The 20,959-nt window shown below is 28.9% G+C and overlaps 1 protein-coding gene across 4 annotated transcripts; it reads right to left on the bottom strand.

The window, feature by feature from the left end:
* Positions 1-123: 123 nt before the first annotated feature.
* LOC111315509 (uncharacterized) lies at positions 124-3,761 on the bottom strand. 4 transcript variants are annotated; one of them, XM_089749274.1, is made up of 7 exons: positions 3,617-3,727; positions 3,450-3,511; positions 2,831-2,911; positions 2,380-2,515; positions 1,470-1,607; positions 1,265-1,386; positions 124-445 (listed from the first exon to the last, which is right to left on the bottom strand). In XM_089749274.1, exons 3-7 carry the CDS (start codon positions 2,845-2,847, stop codon positions 283-285), a joined length of 576 nt encoding a protein of 191 aa, XP_089605400.1. In that variant the 5' UTR covers positions 2,848-2,911; positions 3,450-3,511; positions 3,617-3,727; the 3' UTR covers positions 124-282. The 4 variants fall into 4 exon arrangements, with proteins under 4 accessions (XP_089605400.1, XP_022773015.1, XP_089605401.1 ...); XM_022917280.2 differs by lacking the exon at positions 2,831-2,911 and having other exon boundaries at positions 3,617-3,761; XM_089749275.1 differs by lacking the exons at positions 2,380-2,515; positions 2,831-2,911 and having other exon boundaries at positions 3,617-3,761.
* Positions 3,762-20,959: the final 17,198 nt, after the last annotated feature.

Below are 20,959 nucleotides of genomic sequence, written 5' to 3'. Positions count from 1 at the left end.
TCTATTAACCCAACGAGAAAAAATCTTAAGCAAGGCTATTCAGCCGATAAATTTATTATGAAGGTAAATTTGAAGCAATTCAGGGTATCTGTAGCTGAATTTTCCTAGTATATATATAATTAATAAGCCAAGAAACAAGATTGCACAGGACTCTGTATTATAACAATCTGAATTCAGTTTGATACAGCAACAATAGTATATGCCCTAGAATAATTTAAGATACAGAAATGGAATAAGTAGCTCTCAAGCTGATTTACATAAGCCCAGTGTGTGTATCCTCTACTATGCTAATGCACCCGACTGGTCTGTCTTCTTTTGGAAAAAAAGTGATCCTAACAGAACAGCAATGCCGGTTATTGCAATGGTGACTAGCACTCGTCTCCGTGAATATTCAGGTGGTCGCCTTCTCTGAGCATCTTGCTCCCTTTCAGTTGCCCTCACATCCCTAACCATAGGTCTCAAATCCATTAATTTAACGCACGATAATTGATGTAACATAATTCTCATAAGACAAGGCAGGAAACAAAGAGCCAAGTCTGACATAGTTCTCAGAAAACAGTGATACATTCAAACATTGTCAAACAACATAACTTCTCAGGCTTTATTCAATGGTCTTTTTGCCAAAATGGAGGTTAGTTCCATCCAGGTGACAGAACACAACTTAAATTACGCACTATTTCCTGGCTTACAAGGGCATGCACAACATAACCTCTCAGGCTTTCTTCAATGGTCTTTGCCAAAATGGAGGTTAGTTCCACCCAGGTGACAGAACACAACTTAAATTATGGACTATTTCCTGGTTTACAAGGGCTTGTGCTTCTTGTGATTGATCGGTGGGAGGGAAATGGACAATAAACACATAGCTTGTGCAACCATTGATTACATAAAACTGTCTACATGAATATAAAATCACAAGCTAGGTAAATAATTCTCACTCACTACGTCAGAATAAAGCATTAAACCCAATCACCCAACGAACTGACTCTTGGTATGACAATACTTAAACAGAAAGCAATGAATACTTTTAATTAAATCCTCTCCAGTAACTAGAAGTTCTCAATTTCCAGATCGAAATTTACAATGAGTACAAAATGCTAACCTAAACCATGCAAGATACCAAACCTGCTAGATACTATGAAGCCAAAATTATAACTTCACAATGTAGGGCATCAATAACAAGCTTAAAAATAGAAAAATAATTTGTGGAAATGAAATAATTGATTAAATATCTACCCCGACACTTCGTAAATTATAGCATAAATACCTGGAAGATCCCACATTGTTTTCTGCAATACCAGTACACCTACTTTCATGGTTATATCTTTCTCTCAATCTAATGTATCTGTTACACAGATGACACAGCTCTGTCCGATTCCCACATACTTCCTAAAATCACAAAGCAACAGCAATATTGTAACAATTTCACCTAGCATATACCATTGGAATCAAAACTGATTCAGAATTGGTACCTGATGCTCAGCCAGATCAATAGCAGGCAACGGAAACTCGCAAAACTCACAAGTTACAATCCTCTGGGGGCAATTTTCACCTTTATGGATAGCTAGAATGTCGCGTTCCATTGTCTCACTGCATAGTGAACAGGGCACCTGCTTGCACACATATGAGGTCAATAGCTTCACAAATGTTATCACATGCATTATGTTAGATTTTACAGTAGATACGCACTTGCACATTACATACAGACAAAGCATGATTGAACCAACCCAACAACAACCTTGGCTAAACAAAATCGTGGTGGACAACACCTACCCATTATTATCAATCATTAAAGGACTAATTGGAGTCCTTTTATTCTCTTTTATTTCACTTTTAATATGTTTCAAACCTTCAATTAACAATAAAGGTTTACTCTTAACTAACTCTATGAGGAGGTTGATAGACTGGTTCTACCTTATAGTTAAATTTTTAGAAAATAGTCTTCCCTTGTTGACAAATTCAGGCATCCAAACCGAGATAAGAAAACCTGAATTCACAATGGTCAGGAGGGGGGGGGGGGGGGGATATCAACTCAAATATTCATCAATCTAAACAGGCTTAATCAATTAGCTTTGGCAGATAAACCACAAGTCCAAGGCCAATAATATGCCTGATCAACATCTTAGTTATTCCTCCCTACCCCTCCTTCCAAATATTTTAGTTTAAAAGGAAAAACCAACCTAAGCAAAATCCCAACATGCAGATAAATTTCCATGCTACAACCTATTGCTGTTTATTAAGCTATATCCACAGATCACACAATCTCACAGCTCTAGCTCAAGTAGCATCCAGAAAGCCATCATAATGATGGGAATAGAAGAGAAACAAAAACAAGCAAGATAAAAGAATTGATCCATTTGAAAGGAATCAGAAATGACCTACCGGAGCATGGGTGTTTAAGAAATGTTCCTCAGCATGCCTTTTTGGAACCATATCACCACAAACTTTACATTTTTCTAGATTACGGGAGCAATGAGCATAATGCAAATCAATATTTGAAGAAGGTATGGCCCTGTCACTGAACCATTAAAAAGGTAAAGTTCCTGTTAAAATTTCTTCTGCAAGGTATTTTCCAAAATCGTTAAATTTTTTAGTGAAAGGACCTCCAACCTCATAAAATTGGATTAGAAAAAGATAGAGTTGCAGCATTAAAAATTAATTAAGAACCACTTCAAAACTAAGGCATGCATCAAAACAAGATTCAGAAAATAATAGTGAACTTCTGTCTTGCAAAAAAACAAGGCAATAGATGAACCATGATAATCTTTGATCCACAACTCATATTCACCTTCCTAACTATGTAAGGAAAACATAAAAGCACACTTCAACGTACCTTCGAATAAAAAGCATTCATGAGAAATAGTAAAAAGTGGAAACCCCAAGCTTTGTTCAAAGTATGCGAATGCCAAGCACACTTCCCAGTATCAAGTGGATTGCAAAGTTACTGTTAATGGAAAACTAGCACGACCAAGAAAGAACCTCCAAAAAAACTACCAACAATTATCTAGAAACGTTCAAAATACCCAATAATAAAAGCTAAAATTTCATAATTCAATGGATTTTCTGCTATGAACAAAGACAGAGGCCATGATCACATCAACTCAATGCAACCATAAACGTATCAAACAATCATAATTTTAGGTCCTAACCGACATCAAAGCAGGTAATTCAACTATAATCACTCCCTTTCCAGCTTAATTTGACCAACTTAAATTACTAATCATTTATTGATGAAGAAATCAATCTCCTATTACACACAAACTCTAGACAAATCAAGCAACAAGAGTTACTCCCCAACCCCAATTTTAAAATTTAGAAAAAAAAAACGAATTTTCAAGCTCAAAGAAACAAAAGGACTGGGATCAGGAAGACAAGAAACAGATTGCGTCGAAAATTGAACGAACTAAAATTAAGTAGAGAAAATGATCGTAAAATTATATACTAATAAATACCAGTGACTGCATATGCGAGTGATTTCGTCCGGAGCAATTGCCATAGCGATCCGTTCAAAATCCTAGGTCGACAACATGAAAATCATAAATAAATAAAAAATAATTAATTGAGAACGAAAATCGGATAAAGGGAAATTAAACTTAGTGATCAAGATTAGTAATTAAACCTGAAAAAAGCCCTGGATTTTCGTTGGAAACTCTCTCTTTCCTTTTTTTTTTTTTTTTAATTTTCAAGAATTATGGAGATGAGAAAATAGAATGAAAGGAAATTAGAGCGAAGACTGAGTTATTTTGATTACTACTTTGGTTGTTTTAGATGACTTGACTTTGGGAACTCCCCTAGAGTCCACCATTCGGCTTTTTCCTCCACGCGCCCTCCAATGGCGGTGAGTGACACGTCCATATGCAATTTGGGCCCTTGGCATTTTTATCGGCTTCAATTTCATGATTGCTCCTTCAGCAAGAAAGCCCTTCAAAAATAATTGTATGATGATCGCATGATTTTCATTTTCACAAATATACAAAAATTATCAACTCATTTTTTTTCTTTTTTCTTTTTTAAACAAATCAAAAAATTCTTAGGGTACAAGAAAAATTATCATATATAAATCGACAATGGTACTGGAAAAAATTATACCTTGAAGCAACATTTTTCTATTTTATCTATATTATTTTTTCTAATAATTCAACATATTCTTTTTACATAAAATATCACAGTTTAAGGAAATAATTCCACATAATTTAACCATATTATATATATATATATTATTATAGACATTTCACGATGAAATTTTTCATTCAAATCTTGATATATAGATCATTAGTTAGTTTTTTTCGTTAATTAATAAGTATTAACTTTGTTTGGAAGTCCACCAAAAGGAATCTTTAGCTATTGCCTAATTGATCAATTAGGTCACCTTCTATTTTTACCTAACAAATTAACAATCCTAAGCTTTTTCTTAAGTAGTGAGCTTGGTTCAACATTGTTATTGTTAGGTTTCCTTTTGAGTAATGCATTATCTAATAATAATGATAACATGGAAATCCCATAAAGTTGGTAAATGGAGTGCTTTTAGATTTATTTACCCATTATGACAAGGTTTTCAATAGGCCAAGCTTGCACGATTAGAATTTACTTAAACACACGTAGAAAAAGCTTTAAAAAAAACATATCATTTATAATTATTGTACTAAGAATTTAATTAAACTTATAAAACAAAGATATCGCCTATAATTATTGCATTACATATAATTAATTAATCACAATTCACCTATACTCATTAACTGATAAATAACAGATGCTTACATAATTTTTTAGTATGATTAGATAATTATAATTAAAATTGTATATGAAATATTCTAGCTTATAAAAAAAACCTTGAAATTAAATAAAAGTTAATTAAAGAAATAACAATTAGGACTAGTTTGATAAATATTTTTACTTTTTGCTATTTATTGTTTAGTTTTTTTTTTTTATTTTTTGTAAATAGATAATAAAAAACTTTATCAAATATGAAGGCTAAGAAATTAATGGAGATGTCAATCTTACTTAAACTCAATAGGAACTTAATTTTTATCTTAATAAGGATGGAGAAGAGTATTAAATTTTAAGAATAGAGATAAAAATGGATATAATTTTAAGGATGTTAATTTTACTCAAATTTAATGAAAAACTCGATTTTTTACCTAAATGAGAATGAGTTTATGTATGAAATTTGGGGATAGGGATATGAATAAGTTTGATTTTGAAATACATGTTTGGTATAAGGATCGGAATGGATAATATAGTACTCGTTTTGTATTTGTATCTGTACATGATATATATTTAATATTATAAAATTTTATTTTACATTAATTAGGTTTATGTTAAAAATTTTAAAACATTTTTTAAACATTTTTAGGCTTTAATCGCAACAACTAAAGCCTTCTTTCCTTTTTTAAGAATTCCCCGTCTTTATTCTTCATCGCTCGCCCATTATTTTTGCCTTTCTCCTCTCTCTGTCTCTTCACCACTATTCTTTTCTCAAGTTTATATTGCAGTTGATTGTCACTTTCGTTGTGTCGCTCTTGCCTTTCCTTACTTTTGTTTTGTCGCGCCTCTTTCCTTTTATCACGCCATTCATTTCGTCGGAGTCAAAGGTAACTTCCCTCCATCACCTTACCTCATCGTTACCTTCCACCTAGTTTTTCTTGGCTACTATATTCTTGCACCAGCCATAATATTTCTTTATTCTCTTTTTTATTCATTTTTAGATGTGTCGATTCTAATCACTTACATGTGTTATCCTTTTTGGTTTAATTTTGATTTGGATTTTGTTTACCCTGGTTCGATTTCTGTTTGGTTTGATTTTGTTTAATCTGGTTTAATTATAAAACCTGAGGAAGTGAATCCATTCTAATTAATAATTATAGTATTAAAAATTAATTAATATAATGTTTGATTTATTTTAAAGTTTGACCATTTGGATACTATTGTTGAACAAAGAATTAAAAAGATTAAGATATCAATTATATTGGTTAAATTTTTACTTATTTTAAAAAATTACAATGTGTACTTTTAATTTTTTTAAAGAATCATAGGTACAAGAATTATCTATATTTATTAGTCTCTGTGTGGACGGGGATAAGTTACAAAATCAAGAATGGAGATAGGGATTGGAACAATTTTAAAATTTGAGGATAAGAAATGCTCTACTTGTCCCAAACCTGCTTGTTGACATCCTTAATACGGTTTTAAATTTTTTATCAGGTACATGGTGATTAAAATAACATTTGTCTCATAACCTATATATATATATATATTTATATATATATAATAAATTAATATAAATTAATTTCGAATTTAGTAAATATTATGTCATAAAAATAATAAATGCATTTAACGTATCTCTTAAGTTTTATTTGATGCGAGAGTGGAAAAATTAAAAATAAAAAATAAAAAATTATTAATCCAATAATTTAATATATAATATGAAGTGAAGACAAGAAAAATGGAATCAATGCTTTTCCATACAAATTGCCAGCAGTAGTCTTTGCCCTTTATTATTAATTAAAGCATGTTTACTCGAACTAGCTTATATGCTTGAAACGTGCAAAGTATTGGTATAGTTAGGGGTGGCAAAGGTATAGATGAGATTGAATTTGGTTTAATTTTTTGTATGATATATAAAATTATAAATTTTTAAAATTTAAATCAAATTTTCATATAATTTGATTTGGATCAAATTTTATTGGTTTGGTTCATTAATTTTTTAATTTTAATTCTTTTTACATTTTTTAATATGATTTTTAATATATTTAAATAGATTTAGATATAAAATAATTTTGTATTTCATAAAAACTTAAAATATTCATAAGCCAATAAAAATATATAATCCAATTCAAATTTTTTTATTTTTCATTTATTGATTTGAAATCTAATCCAAAACCTAAAATATATATATTTAATATCAAAACTTAATTTAAACCGAATAAAAAAAAATTGATCTGAATTAAATCAAACACTAAAGTTTTGAATCAATTTTTTATTTTCTCAATTTTTTTCATATGGATAATTACGGGGGTGAGGATAAGTTACAAAATCGAGGATGGAGATAGGGACAATTTTAAATTTTGAGGATAAAGAATACTTTACTTGTCCAATATTTGCCTGTTGATGTTTTTATATGATTTTAAAATTTTTATTTGGTATAGAGTGAATGATATAGTATCACGGGTTGAGACTTAAGCTTCGAAATCGTACGGTTCTGGGACCCGAGCATTCACCCTTCCGATGTCTCAAATCAGTCTACCTGTCACGGTTCACACTCTTATGAGGTATTATCCGCTCTGGTCCCCCCTGGCCTCACGGTTTTATCCTACAAAAGACGTCTCACAAGGCGGAGGTGGTGTGAACCCTTATATACCTCAGTGACCCTCTTATTTTGTTCGATGTGGGATTCAGGACTCTTCCTTAGGTCCGTGACATTCTCTCGCACCCAACATCGTGACGTCCTCGTCACAGAAGTTGATCACCCTGCCTGCCTCCCTTGAGGTGCTTGGCGTGGATCGAACGGTTTAGGGCAGATTTTGATACCACTTGTCATGGGTCGAGACTCAAGCTCTGAACCCGCGCGGCTCTGGAACCCGGGCATTCACCCTTTCGACGTCTCGGATCAGCTTGACGGCCATGGTTCACACCCTTGTGAGGTATTGTCCGCTCTAGCTCCCCCTGGCCTCACGGTTTTGTCCTACAAAAAGCGTTTCACAAGGGAGAGGTGGTATGAACCCTTTTTATACCCCAGGAACCTCCTATTATGTTCAATGTGGGATTCAAGACTCTTCCTTAGGTCCGTGATATTCTTCCGCACCCAACCTCGTGACGTCCTCGTCACGGAGGCTGACCACCCTACTTACCTCCCTCGAGGTGCTTGGCGTGGATCGAACGGTTTAGGGTTGGTTCTGATACCACTTGTCACGGGTCGAGACTTAAGCTCTGAACCCGCACGGTTCCGGGACCCGGGCATTCACCCTTCCGATGTCCTAGATCAGCCTACCTACCACGGTTCACACCCTTGTGAGGTATTGTTCGCTCTGACCTCTCATGACCTCACGATTTTGTCCTACAAAAGATGTCTCATAAGGCGGAGGTGGTGTGAACCCTTATATACCCCAATGATCCTCTTATTATGTTCGATGTGGGATTCATGACTCTTCCTTAGGTCCGTGACAATAGCACCTACCTCATATCCTATATGTATTTATATATTTAATAATATAATTTTATTTTAGATTAATTATAATTAATATATTTATATTTAAAAAAATATATTTCTAAAAAATTACATGAATGTACAAAATAAAATAAAAAAACTAAAAAATATTTTTTTATTTTTTATTTTTTTAACTAAAAGTATGGAATTACACTCATCCATTAAATTCTCGTGAGAATGGTGATGGATAAGAATTTGAAATATTCGTTAAATATGAATATGAAGATAGATATAATATAAAAATAAAAAACGAAGATAGATAATATTTTACTTGCCTTATAACCTATTTATTGACATTCTAAAAATGAACCTAAAATCTCCTATATTGTCACCAACTTTTGTGTATGAAAAGATCATAGAATTATTAATCTATAGAGAAAAGAAAATCCACATTCTCCAACTTCATATATAGCAACTTGATTTTTAATTATTTGCTTTAATAATTTAGAATTTATAGATAACATGATAACTAATTCTTTCACCATGTTGTAGGTTTAATAATAATCACTTCAAAGGAAAAGATTAATAGTAATAATAATGTGTTATAAATAGTGCTAATTATATACTAATTAATATGATTGTAGACTTGATTATTTCCAATTGTTTAGTATTATATTGTAGACATATATGGAATGTTAAACCTCTTTCTTTTTCTCCCATACAATGAATTTTTAGCTCTTATTGGTACTTTAAGAACCGGAAAGAAGAAATTATATTATACTTCATTAAAAAATTTAAGTTGTTTAGATAATGTTTGATGTATGAGATGATAAAGAGAATATGATGATGATTATTTTATATTATGTTTATTTGTATCTAAAAATAGGGATAAAATTGTAAAGAGGATTAGTCATCTTTTTGATATAAGATAATTTAATTCTCCCAAAATAGAAATGATTATTTTTAATCCCTAGAATTAAATTTAAATATCCTATTATACCCTTAAAAATTATATTAATAATTTAAATTGTATAAATTTTAAAAAAAGATAATTTTGACTAATAAATAAATTATCATATTATAATCATTGTACACATCAAATATAAGATAGTACAACATTATTTAATATAATTTTATTTTATAATATTATTTTATCTTATTCTATTATAATTTTGTATACCAAACGTATCCTGAAGGCATTTTTTTTTTTGCTATTCTTTGGATTAATCAATTAAACAAAATTATATATATTTTGGTACAAAAAATCATAATTGAGATAAAAAAAATGTTGAGGTTTATGTTTCAAACTTACTAAATACATGTTATAAAAATGATTATATAAATCAATTAAATTAAATGCATTTAACATATCTCTTAAGTTTTATTTGATGCGAGAGTGAAAAAATAAAAAAATTATTAATCCAATAATTTAATACATAATATGAAGTGAAGACAAGAAAATGGAATCAATTCCATACAAATTGCCAGCAGTAGTCTTTGCCCTTTATTATTAATTAATACATGTTTACTCGAACTAGCTTATATGCTTGAAACGTGCAAAGTATGTGTATAGTTAAGGGTGGCAAAGGTAAGGATGAGATTGAATTTAGTTTAATTTTTTGTATAATATATAAAATTATAAATTTTTAAAATTTAGTTAGAATTCAAATTAAATTTTTATACAATCTAATCTTAATTAAGTTCTATCAGTTTAGTTGGTTAATTTTTTAATTTTAATTTTAATTTTTTATATATTATTTTAATATAATTTTTAATATATTTAAATAGATATAGGTATAAAATAATTTTTTATTTCATAAACATTTAAAATATTCATAAGCTAATAAAACTATATAATTCGATTCAATTTTTTTTTTTCAGTTTTTCATTTATCGATCTGAAATTTGATCCAAAACTTAAAAAATATATATTTAATATTTAAATTTAATTCAAATTAAATAATAAAAAAATTAATCTGAATTAAATTAATTTCGAATCAATTTTTAATTTTTTCGATTTTTTTCATATGTATATTCATGTGATTATTTTTAGTTATAATAAAACAAAAATATGTAGTAAAATATATTATCCAGCATATTTAAAAAATAAATAGAGTAAAAAAGTTGAAATGTTGATACTAAATTTTCTAGTCAATTGTGGCATGCGATACCATTATGCTGCAATTATACTTTCAACTTGCATTTAAGTAATTGATCAAAATCAACATTTAGCACCAAGTTATATGGTTTTGCTCAACGACTGATTAATTAATTAATAAAATTAAATAAACAAAATTATGATGCACGGTAATTATATATATATATATATATATAGAAAATGTCCTTTAATTTTATGGATATTAATTATAAATTATTCAATAGTTTTAATTTTATAAAATTATTTTGATTTTAACAAGTAGTGTGTTCTGTTTTTTTTAAACAATTAATATAATAAAATATTAGAAAATATATACATGAATTAATTATTTAATCTAAAATAAATAATAAATTTTTGTTAAAACACATGACTTAACTATACATACATTATTATGAGATTCAAGAGGCTTCACAATTAAAAGTTAAACTTTGCTTCCTTGTTGTTAAGTAAAAAAATGACATAATTATAATAAAAGTCACAATTTTAAAATTAAATAATCATTAAAATTTTTATTATTTTATCATAATTAATTAAAATTTTAAATATTTATTTTCACTAATTTAATCTTTATTAGATAAAAATTTATTAATCACCAACAACCATTTTCATCCAATCAATGATTTAATTGGATAAAAACAAAATTTTAACGGTTTAATTGAATAAAAATAAGAATCTCAGTTGATTTGAATAAAACGATAGAATATAGATAATTATTTAATTTTTATTTAAATAATTTTTTTATATTTGAGCAAAAAAAAATTCCTTGCACGTTAGTCCTTGGGCCGTTTGATTTTCTAATAATGTAAAGTTACAAGTTTGTTTTGCAATGTTCAAATGGTTTGGCATATCCACCGGGAAAAGAGCTTTTCTTCTTTTCCAAGTGGAGCCATAGCCATTTCCAAAAGAAACATCATGTTTTCTCCTCCTTCCTAAAAAAGGCCAAATCTTAAAAGATAAAGCTTGCTTGCTCTCTTACCCACAATCATCGAACACAACCAAAACAAGTAGTATAATTTTCAACGAAAAAATGAGGATTTGCATATATATTCAAAAAGCAACTCTTCCCACTTTATATTTTTTATTAAAGTAATGCAAATCGTAATGGGAAATCGCCTTTTACTTGATCCAGGTACTAATATCATTTGGCTGATGATTGACACTTGTCCTTGCTTTTTGGTTGGAAGCATGGGAAAATTATATTTTTCTAATCTATTCCCTTTATTTTCTATCTCCTTTTCATTTCCGAATCAAAATTTTATTGGACTTGCCCTCAAGGCTTCACGTGGGTTCGACCAATCGGGCTCTGTGCTTGGGAGCAGTCTCCAAAACCTAGACAATGAGTTTTTTATATTAACATCGGTCCAGCTAACGAGTATTTATAAATATTATTGTATAAATCTGATAATTTTAAAAATAGTAAATGATATGATGTAAAAATGTACGAATAAAAAATATAAAAATAATATGATTTAAAATTTTAATAAAAATTATAAATAAATTCAATAAAATTAATAAAATATATTTCATATTTTTATATTGATATAAATTATGATACGTAATTTTTATATAAAATAAAATATAAATATAAATTTTTTTAATATTTTATATAATATAAATACATGAATATTGTACACATAAAAACACCATTTATTCGTAAAATAAGTGAATTAATTAATTTGCCCTTCAAACTCTTTCTAAATGGCAACTTTCATATATATATATATATTTATTTATTTATATATATGCTTTTTGGCTCTGATTCAAAGAGGTTTAATTTTAGTTCTGCCTTTGGACTGAGACTCCATAAAGAGCATGGGAAGAAGAACATCCGTCGACAGGCCACTGGTGATGTTGGTGTCGTCTTCACGTGTATTTGGCAAAGATTTTTGTTCCTGGAATGGAACATCAACCTCGAGCAACGACGGCTATCTGATCAGAGATATTTGGACTTATCCAATTTGAGAAGAATCCTCGAATTGTGTTTTCTGCACGTATTACAGCATCTCATGCTTTTACAAACTTAGTGGAATATATTATCATATAATATGGGTTCAAGGCTGGATCCATGGGTAAATTATAAGCAAAACCTCAAAAATTTTTTTTACTTCAACTTTTGGGTAGAATATAATCAATTCATGTATATAAAAAAAGAGGGATTAATTTATACCAATATAATTTTTTTATTATATTTTTTTAATTATTGATTTTAATATTTTCAAAGGATGAGAGTGACAAGTAAAAAAAATTGGTTTAATTTTGTCTTTGAATATATTGAAATCAATAATTAAAAAAATATAAAACCAAAAAATTTTATATTAATGTAAGTTGTTCTTTTCTCATATAAAAAAAAATGCAATATATGTTGAATGTGAATGAAATTCCCTTCATCAAATCTGCTTTGGAAATTCAATCAAAACTCATGTGAAGTACTATGAAATTTTTAAATGGGTATTAAAAATGTTTTTATAATTTACTAAGATTAGGTTTTTTCCTAACTTATGGATTAGAACTTGAATTTATTAAAATGGAGTGACATGTATGACAACTATATAAGGAAAAAAAGGTGAATGTGATTGCTAAAAATTTAGGCTTGCTATAAGACATTGGTTGCAACGTTATCAACACACATATGACTTACATGTGACCTTACATATAACAGTCATATGCACATCACAACCTAAAAAAGTATAAAAGGAAGTCGTAAGAATCAGACTAGGGATGCAACAACACCTAAACTTTAGTGCTTTACCCTCCTATCTTTTTAATTACTTTGTTTCATTTCATTTCTTTAAAGACTTATTGATTTGAGCGTCAGAGTGTATCTCTAACATATCCTAATCTTTTTTTCTTTGACGAGTCTGATTAATTTATCGACTCAATCTCTAACTAGCGTTACTCTTATCGGTCTTGAAAGTGCATCAATATGTTTCATTTCTTTCTTTCTTTGTTTTTTTTTCTCCCCTTGCCTTTCCCATCTCCTTCATGAGGCAATTTTTTTATTACTTATATAAGTTAGTTTAAGAGGAGTTAATATATAAAGTAAATTCATTCTTAACACAACTTGAACATAATTAATTATATTAAATACAAAGCATCATAATATATTACTAGTTATTATATAGTGTGCAATTAACATGTTCCAAAAGTGGATACAGATCACTAATTCTTTTAATTAGTCATTGTGCTGCATGATAGACGAACCTGGATTTATCATTATTTTATTGATTTTAAAATTGTAAATTTGCGATCCAACGCAACTTGCATTACCTTTCCCAGCATAGGACACTGGATTATTGACTAATTGCCGCAAGTGATGGATCTCCCATAGACATTGACTTCATCATCATCCAAAAATGGCAACCTAAATTTTATGATGCAGTTTTATTTAGCAAGTTGAACAAAAAAAAAAAAAAAGACTTGAATTTGATTATGTTAACTAAACCATATATTTGAAGACAATTTTTTTTCTTATTGTAAGTGGTCTAGTTACAATAATAACATCTTAATCTAAACATATTAGTCGGATAGAATTAAATTTAGTTAATTTTTCAAAAGGTCTGTCCAAGATTTTCCACAATTCCTCAAGTTTAGAGGCTTGATTTTTTTATAATTAAGAATCTTCTCAATAAACCAGTTTCACTCTCACACTTATTATTGTTTAGTATTGCGTTTGGATTGAAAGTAGCTGTTAAACATAAAAATTATTTTCAACAACAATATTAAACGAGACCTAAATTGTTTTTGAAGCACTTGAAGAAATGGGATTTCAAGAGTATGATTATATCAAAAGTTTTTATCCATTCATGTAATAAATAAGAAGGATGGAATGCATTATATCTGCTCTTTATGATTAATGTTTTTAACTAAGTTCATAAAAGTTAATAGGACTAATTAAACTTTAGACCTCTATTTAGTAAGATAGTTTACAAACCTTTTGATTTACATCTGTACATATATATATATATATATATATATGCTTACAAAAGAAAGCACCAATTATATGTCCCATTCAACAATATAATTATATTTTTTTGTACATTTTATAAATTATCTATGAATATAAGGATTATAACAAATAAGCAATGTCCACATTGATGGCAAAAACAAGTTTACACTAATGTGTAATTTATTAGCTCCAAACATATATGGTAACATCTTACCTCTTAAAAGAAAAAAACCTAAGACATTTCGAGTTCAAATCCTTCCTCCAACATTAATTACAATGAAAATTAAATAACTAATATACATTTTATTAAGGAATTAACATGCACAAAATAAAGTTATATGTATAGTTATGTACCAAAAAAAAAGGTTATATGTGTAGCTAGTTATGTTTATAAGGACCTAATTTAATATTTCTTTTCATACAAAAATTTGAATAGTGGAATGGGCCATTTGAACTTGAAATATTTTTTTCATAGGTAAGTTATGATTACCAAGAAGCATATATCCTTATTAATCATGATTCAATTTTTGTGAAGAGCACTTTGAAAGTGAAATCTTGAATATACTAAATTGATGTGAGAAAATACACCTTAAAATCATCAAAAAGGGGATTAAGTCCAAATAAAACTTGATGAAACTCTTGATCTTATTACCAATATATATATATATGAATTTCTAATGAGTTGGTAGTTGATTATGACAAATGGCCAATAATTTTATCTGAATATATGATTTTCATTATTGTTTTATCTAAACAGCTGGATTCTTAATAATATAAGAATCACCCAACAGCAATTTGCATTAATTAGTCGTTGGACTTAACTCTAAACTAAACATAAAAGAAAGAGCATTCATATGATGGCAATGCATCTCATCATTTCAACGATTAACTCCAAACTTCACCCTCTTCCCTTCTTTTATTTTTAATAAAGAACACATTTCCCTTTTAACTTTTTTTTTTTTTTCACAATATTGATTAATATCTCTAAGTAGAAGCAAGAACTTACCTATTGGCACCAACGGGAACATGTGATTTACTTAAAAAAGTATAAGAAATACGATTTATAGATATTATTGCAAAGTAATATAATTTTTTAATGCATAAAAAATTAATTTTATTTTTTAATATGAGTATGTAATGTTTTATTGTTAAATTTAATGCTTTAATTTAATACTGATGATGATCACGGGTTTCAGATGAGCTGATGGGTTGACAGTGATACAACTTAGAAACTTGCATTGTCAGAAAACATAGGAAAAAACACAGACGATCAGGTGCTTGCCTAGGCTCATACTTCTTCTTAACATTGAAAAAACAAAAGAAAATAAAGGGAAGAAGAAAATTATTTGATATTTCAGGATTCATCGGCAGCATCAAAAGTTTTTGGATATTTTCGCCTGGCCCTGGAACTGGGAGTTTTTTTTGAGTGCTGATGCACGGTCTCCAACATCCCAGTTAGGAAACCTTAAAAACTAAAAAGGGCAATCCATTTCCCATTCCCCACATCTTTTTCTGACACGTGGTGGCGCATTCAGTTCAGTCAATTTAATGACCCAAATCGCCTTCAATGCCAGATATGTCCCTCTGCTCTACCTGAAATGACGAATATGTCCTTTAAAAATAATGAAGAATGGTTTTCCCACATCGAACAAAAGAGTTTCAAAATCATGGTAGGAAACGACGTCCATAATCATCGCAGATTCTATGCCTTTTTTTATTGTCTATTTCATATCTTTTCAAGTGAAATTTCATAGTCTCACCTACTTTTTCCATGACCATGATCTTGGTTTGACTTAAACTAAATTGGAACAGTGCCAAATGCCACTATGTTCAGTTTTTTCTTTCCTACATTTTTTTTACTCATTTATTTTTTTCTAAGGTAGTGGGCTAGATATCAAAGAATTTTGCTTTAATTGGATAAATTTAATGCTTAATAAAATAATTAAGAAGAATGGACTGTGGCTTGACAACTTGCCAAACAAATCCAAACTTTTACCCATTTTGAGAAAGTTTTTTTTTTATTATTTATTTTTGGGTTTTTTTAGCCTTTTTTTTGTGGAGAATATGAGGCTTTGGCTGGAGCAAACTGTTGAGAATTTTGTTTGATGTCACCCTATGAACTGAACAGATTCCATCTTTCTTTTAGGAGATCATAGATTGCCCTAAGTTTGGCCAACAATAATTGTAATTTGTCCATAAATTCAAGCCACTTTCATTAAAAAAAAAAATGAAAAACACCAGCCCAAAATAAGTTCTCTTATAGATTTGATCAATTAGTATTTTTATTTCAAAATTAATCGTTTTTTATGGTCATTTTTTAGTAGGTTTTCTATGGTTATTTCATTAGCCTTAATTAAAATGGCGTTCTTAAGATATATATATATGTTTGGTTAATTTTTTTAATAATCAACAATGAGAACTTTTGATTTAAAAATAACATTCGAATTCTCTTGGCATTCTTTAATTTAAATCAATTGTATAAAAATTATAACAATTGAATTTCACTTTCACCAACAAATTGGAGATTAAATGACTATTTTGTTATTAATCATGTCCTATAACATTTGTACCAACAACAAGTAGATTGAATTTTAATTAAACAATTAAAATAAATCTAATTGGCTTTTTTTTAATAAAAATAAAAAGAGTTGCAGGTATTAAAATTTAAAATTCAAATTTATTAAATTTCAACTCTTAAAAATAATTGTAAATCAATTGAATTAAACTTGACTTATTTACTTTTTAGGCTTATAAAAATATGACTATTTCCACTTTGAATCACAAAAAAGTTTACTAAAGTTACCAAATTTGAAATTAAAAGTTTAATTTAGTTTATTTATGTAATTATTCTTTAAAAAATCCAGTATATTTAATATTCAAATCATAATATTTATAATTTTTTTATTATTTTTATATTACGATTTTTTTTTGTAAAAAAAAATAACAAATTTGAATTGAACTTTGCTAAATTATTGATCTTTGAAGAATTGTTGTACCCAATACAGGGGAATAAAAGAATTAAAGAAATTCGAGCCAATTGACTTCTTTAAGTCTTATAAGATCAATTAATAAATATATATTTGTTGCATTTCCACGCTATGTTTATTATTGGTAAAAAAAAAAAAAAAAAAGATAGTGAGGTGGTTGTCCTTCTGTAAAAAGACAGCTTCTACCCCCCGGCTGTCAGATTAGCCCACTCCCAAAGCCGCATCGGGGGACACAACGGCCATTCTAATTTTTTAATTCTTGAAGGACAACAAATTTGAAATTTTGTTTAAGAAAGAAACTTTCCCCGAATAGAAAATACGATGTACGAATTCGAAGCCCACGCGTCGGTCATCTAAACGAGGGAAGGCTCTTTCCCCAAATCAAAGCGATTAAACAAATTCTTTGGAATCCTGATTGGTCCACGTGCCCCTAATCCTGTCCAAAACAGCTAGCGGTTTCTACACCAAACCGCCGGTTCTCCTTCCTCAAAAACTTTCCTTATATAGATGGTTTTTTCTGCTGATGATAGTCAAGACCAAAACGGTGTCTCTAATCTCTAAAACCTTGGTTTGTCTCCTTTCTCTCCGTTTCTCACTTCCTCTCTAAGTTTTTCCCCTTTTCTTTTCAAAAATAAAAAGCAAAAAAAAAAAAAAAAAAACTAAAACGCCGATTCTTTTTGTTTTTTTCTTTTTTTTGGTAAGCTTTATATTATCCCTCTCTCCCTTTTTATCGAACATCGGGAGTTAAATCTTTCTTTTTCATTTTTTTGTTTGGATAATTAGAAAAGAGTAATCGTCTGAGTTCTGCGCCGAGCTAAAGCTATGGGGAGAGGGAAAATAGTGATAAGGAGGATCGATAACTCGACGAGCAGACAAGTGACTTTTTCGAAGCGAAGGAAAGGATTGCTGAAGAAAGCTAAGGAGCTCTCGATCCTGTGCGATGCAGAAGTTGGAGTAATTATTTTCTCCAGCACTGGAAAGCTCTACGATTTTGCTAGCACCAGGTCCTTTTAAGATCTCTTATCATCATGATTTTTTTTATCACGTTTAATTATTCTTTTAATTATCATAATTTTTTATACTCGCTAGCTATTATTTTCATAGATAATATTTGTATGTTTCTTCATAGAAATTTGTTACATATAATATTTGGTTAAATGTGACTATAAAAGGTGAGCTTAATGTTGGAAAAAAGGTAGGGAAATTTAAATGCAAGAATTATTAGTTTTGATTTTATGATTCGAAAAAATGTATCAAATTTACTGTGAATTTGGTTAGAGTACTTGCCTTTAATTGTTCATCTTCGATTCGTTCGAAAGGATATAGCTAGTTTCATAACTTGGAGTAGGATTGCCAGTTAGAGAGATAGTAATTTGAATTTACTACTAGACTTGATGTTTCTGCAAAGACTTGCCATGGATTATGGAAGGGTCCGTACAAGTCGAGTATAATGAATTAAATTTATAAATTTCAAGAGAAAATTTCAACGTTAAATCGTAACTTTTCCGGTATAGTTAAAATTAGAAGGGTTCAAAATTTGAACTGTGAGTGAATACAATCTCTGTAGCTAATAATTATAATAAGCTGTTGGAAAACTAAAGAATATAAGGGTTGAATAGTGTCATCACTATTACTCATTGAATTCCTATTAACTGAAATGACTTTTTTTTGTACAACATAGAGGCAATTCCAATCAGTTGAAAAGACCTTAAATATTACTCTCCTTTTTGTTTTTTAATCTTCCACAAAGACACCAGATATAACTGATCGAGAAAACACCTAAATTTGTAGGAAAAGTGAGAGAAAAAGATGGATTTGTATTGCAAAACTTGAAAGCCCAATTATCAGTAAAGATTCCAATTAATACAAGGGTTCCAACCTTGCTGTTTTATAATTAGATGATATTTAGAATGATATGTAGCACAAGAATTGATATGGGGAAGCCTCAAAATCTTTGTTGAAAAAGGTCAGTTTAGGAAATCTCAACCCCATCTAGGTCATCACTAATTGTCATGAAAGGAAAATTAGAAGAAAGAAGCTGAAGAAAAATGAGGAAAAGAAAAAGAATAGATAATGGTGTCAACAGTTCTAGTATAGTAGCGACTAGTATATGAAAGTTATTATAAAATAACTTGAACTTGGCTACTTACAAGATACTTATCTGATCCAAAATATAAGCTGTCAAAATTTTTGTCTGTACAATGAATATACACTTAATCCTGAATCTGAAGTAAACTTGTCCATGAGTCTGAACTTGTGTTTTGGAGTCATGATTCAATTCATAATTTTATTTTATTAATAAAATTTATTTTTAATTTTAAAATATACTTAAAAATATTAAAATATTAAACTTTTAATATATTTTTTTTAAAAAATTCGAGCCTTTAGGCTCAACAAATCGAATGTTAGGAAAATCTTTTGAAAGAACAATTAAGCATGGACCGATCTAACTCTTAAATAGATAGGTTAAACATGAAAGGGATAAATGAACCAGACTAATTAAACTATATTGATATATTGGGAAAACAAGCTAGGTATTTAAAATATTTTATCTAACTTTTTCTATCATAAAATTTATGGAATGATGACACTTCATTATTGTTTGAAAGTTTTTAAACATTGATTGAGCACAACTTAGAGTAATTTTTAAATGTCAACAAAGTTTTACTAAGTTTTGTTGTGTTAATTTCTCCTTGGAATAGGATTGAATTTAAAGTTTCAATATTAATTGTAAAGAGGCTGGATATGATAGTAAAGTGGTTAAAATGTTTTTGCAAGCAGTTGGGGAAATGGAGGTGGCAGGTTGAGTAATTATGGAGGATGGCAGAAATGAGCACAGTTAGATAAGTGATAAGTATATATTCTTACTCAAGTGTCATAGAGGGATGTAATTATTGGGGATGATTGATAATGGCACACTGAGTGAGGCTGTTGCATTAGTTGGATCGGTGCAGAAATGGCAAATTAAAGGGAGGATTAATTGTGGTATTACTATATATTAAGAGCTAATCAAAAGCTAATTGGTGGATATATATAGTAGTAACAAATGGCATGTTTATGCTTGGAGTGAAGATAGAAAAAAAATCATTTCTTGTTGGTATTTTTCAAATGCTAAAAAAAAGAATAGGAGGAAAAAGTGATTTAAATCATTACAAGTGAAATGATTCAAATTATAATGCTTACTAAATTTCTATCCTTAATTAATTATAATGCTTTATTTTTCAATTAAGCATCATTTTTTATTGCGTAGCCATTAATGAAGTATTTTAAACTTGAAATATATCCTTTTTAGGAACCATTAGGCTATTTCAACTTAGCTACAATATTTATTCATTGAAAATATGAAAAAAGAGAAAATACTATATATACCTAAATCAACATCAATAATTGATAATTAAAAATGTTTTTTTTATAGGAGGGGTAGTACAAGATAGTTGTAGGCAAAGTCGATACGAAAATAATTAGTGATGAAATTAGGATAAAATTTAAGGTAAATTTCCTTCGAACCCTATGAAATTAGAATTGAAATTACAAAACAAAAAATAAAATAAACATTTAGAGCCCTGTGAAATAGTAAATCCCGTTTTGTAGATCAACTATATATATAAAAAACAATTAATAATGACATTAAAACATAAAATAATTTTTTTTTATAGAAATATGACTTTAGCATAAAGATATAAAAAATATAACTGGTGCTAAAATTTGAATTTTAGACTTATTAAATAT

Source organism: Durio zibethinus, chromosome 20, assembly GCF_047325235.1.
Source record: "Durio zibethinus cultivar Kanyao isolate XHJ-2024 chromosome 20, ASM4732523v1, whole genome shotgun sequence".
Taxonomy (NCBI): domain Eukaryota; kingdom Viridiplantae; phylum Streptophyta; class Magnoliopsida; order Malvales; family Malvaceae; genus Durio; species Durio zibethinus.
This window is presented reverse-complemented; position numbering and strand designations above follow the sequence as displayed.

Coding starts and splice junctions, on each gene's coding strand:
- LOC111315509 (XM_022917280.2), bottom strand. CDS start 3,493: ATGGCAATTGCTCCGGACGAAATCACTCGCATATGCAGTCACTG. Junction 1,608..2,379: donor TCTTAAACACCCATGCTCCG/GTAGGTCATTTC, acceptor GTGTGCAAGCAG/GTGCCCTGTTCACTATGCAG. Junction 446..1,264: donor AACAATGTGGGATCTTCCAG/GTATTTATGCTA, acceptor ACCTATGGTTAG/GGATGTGAGGGCAACTGAAA.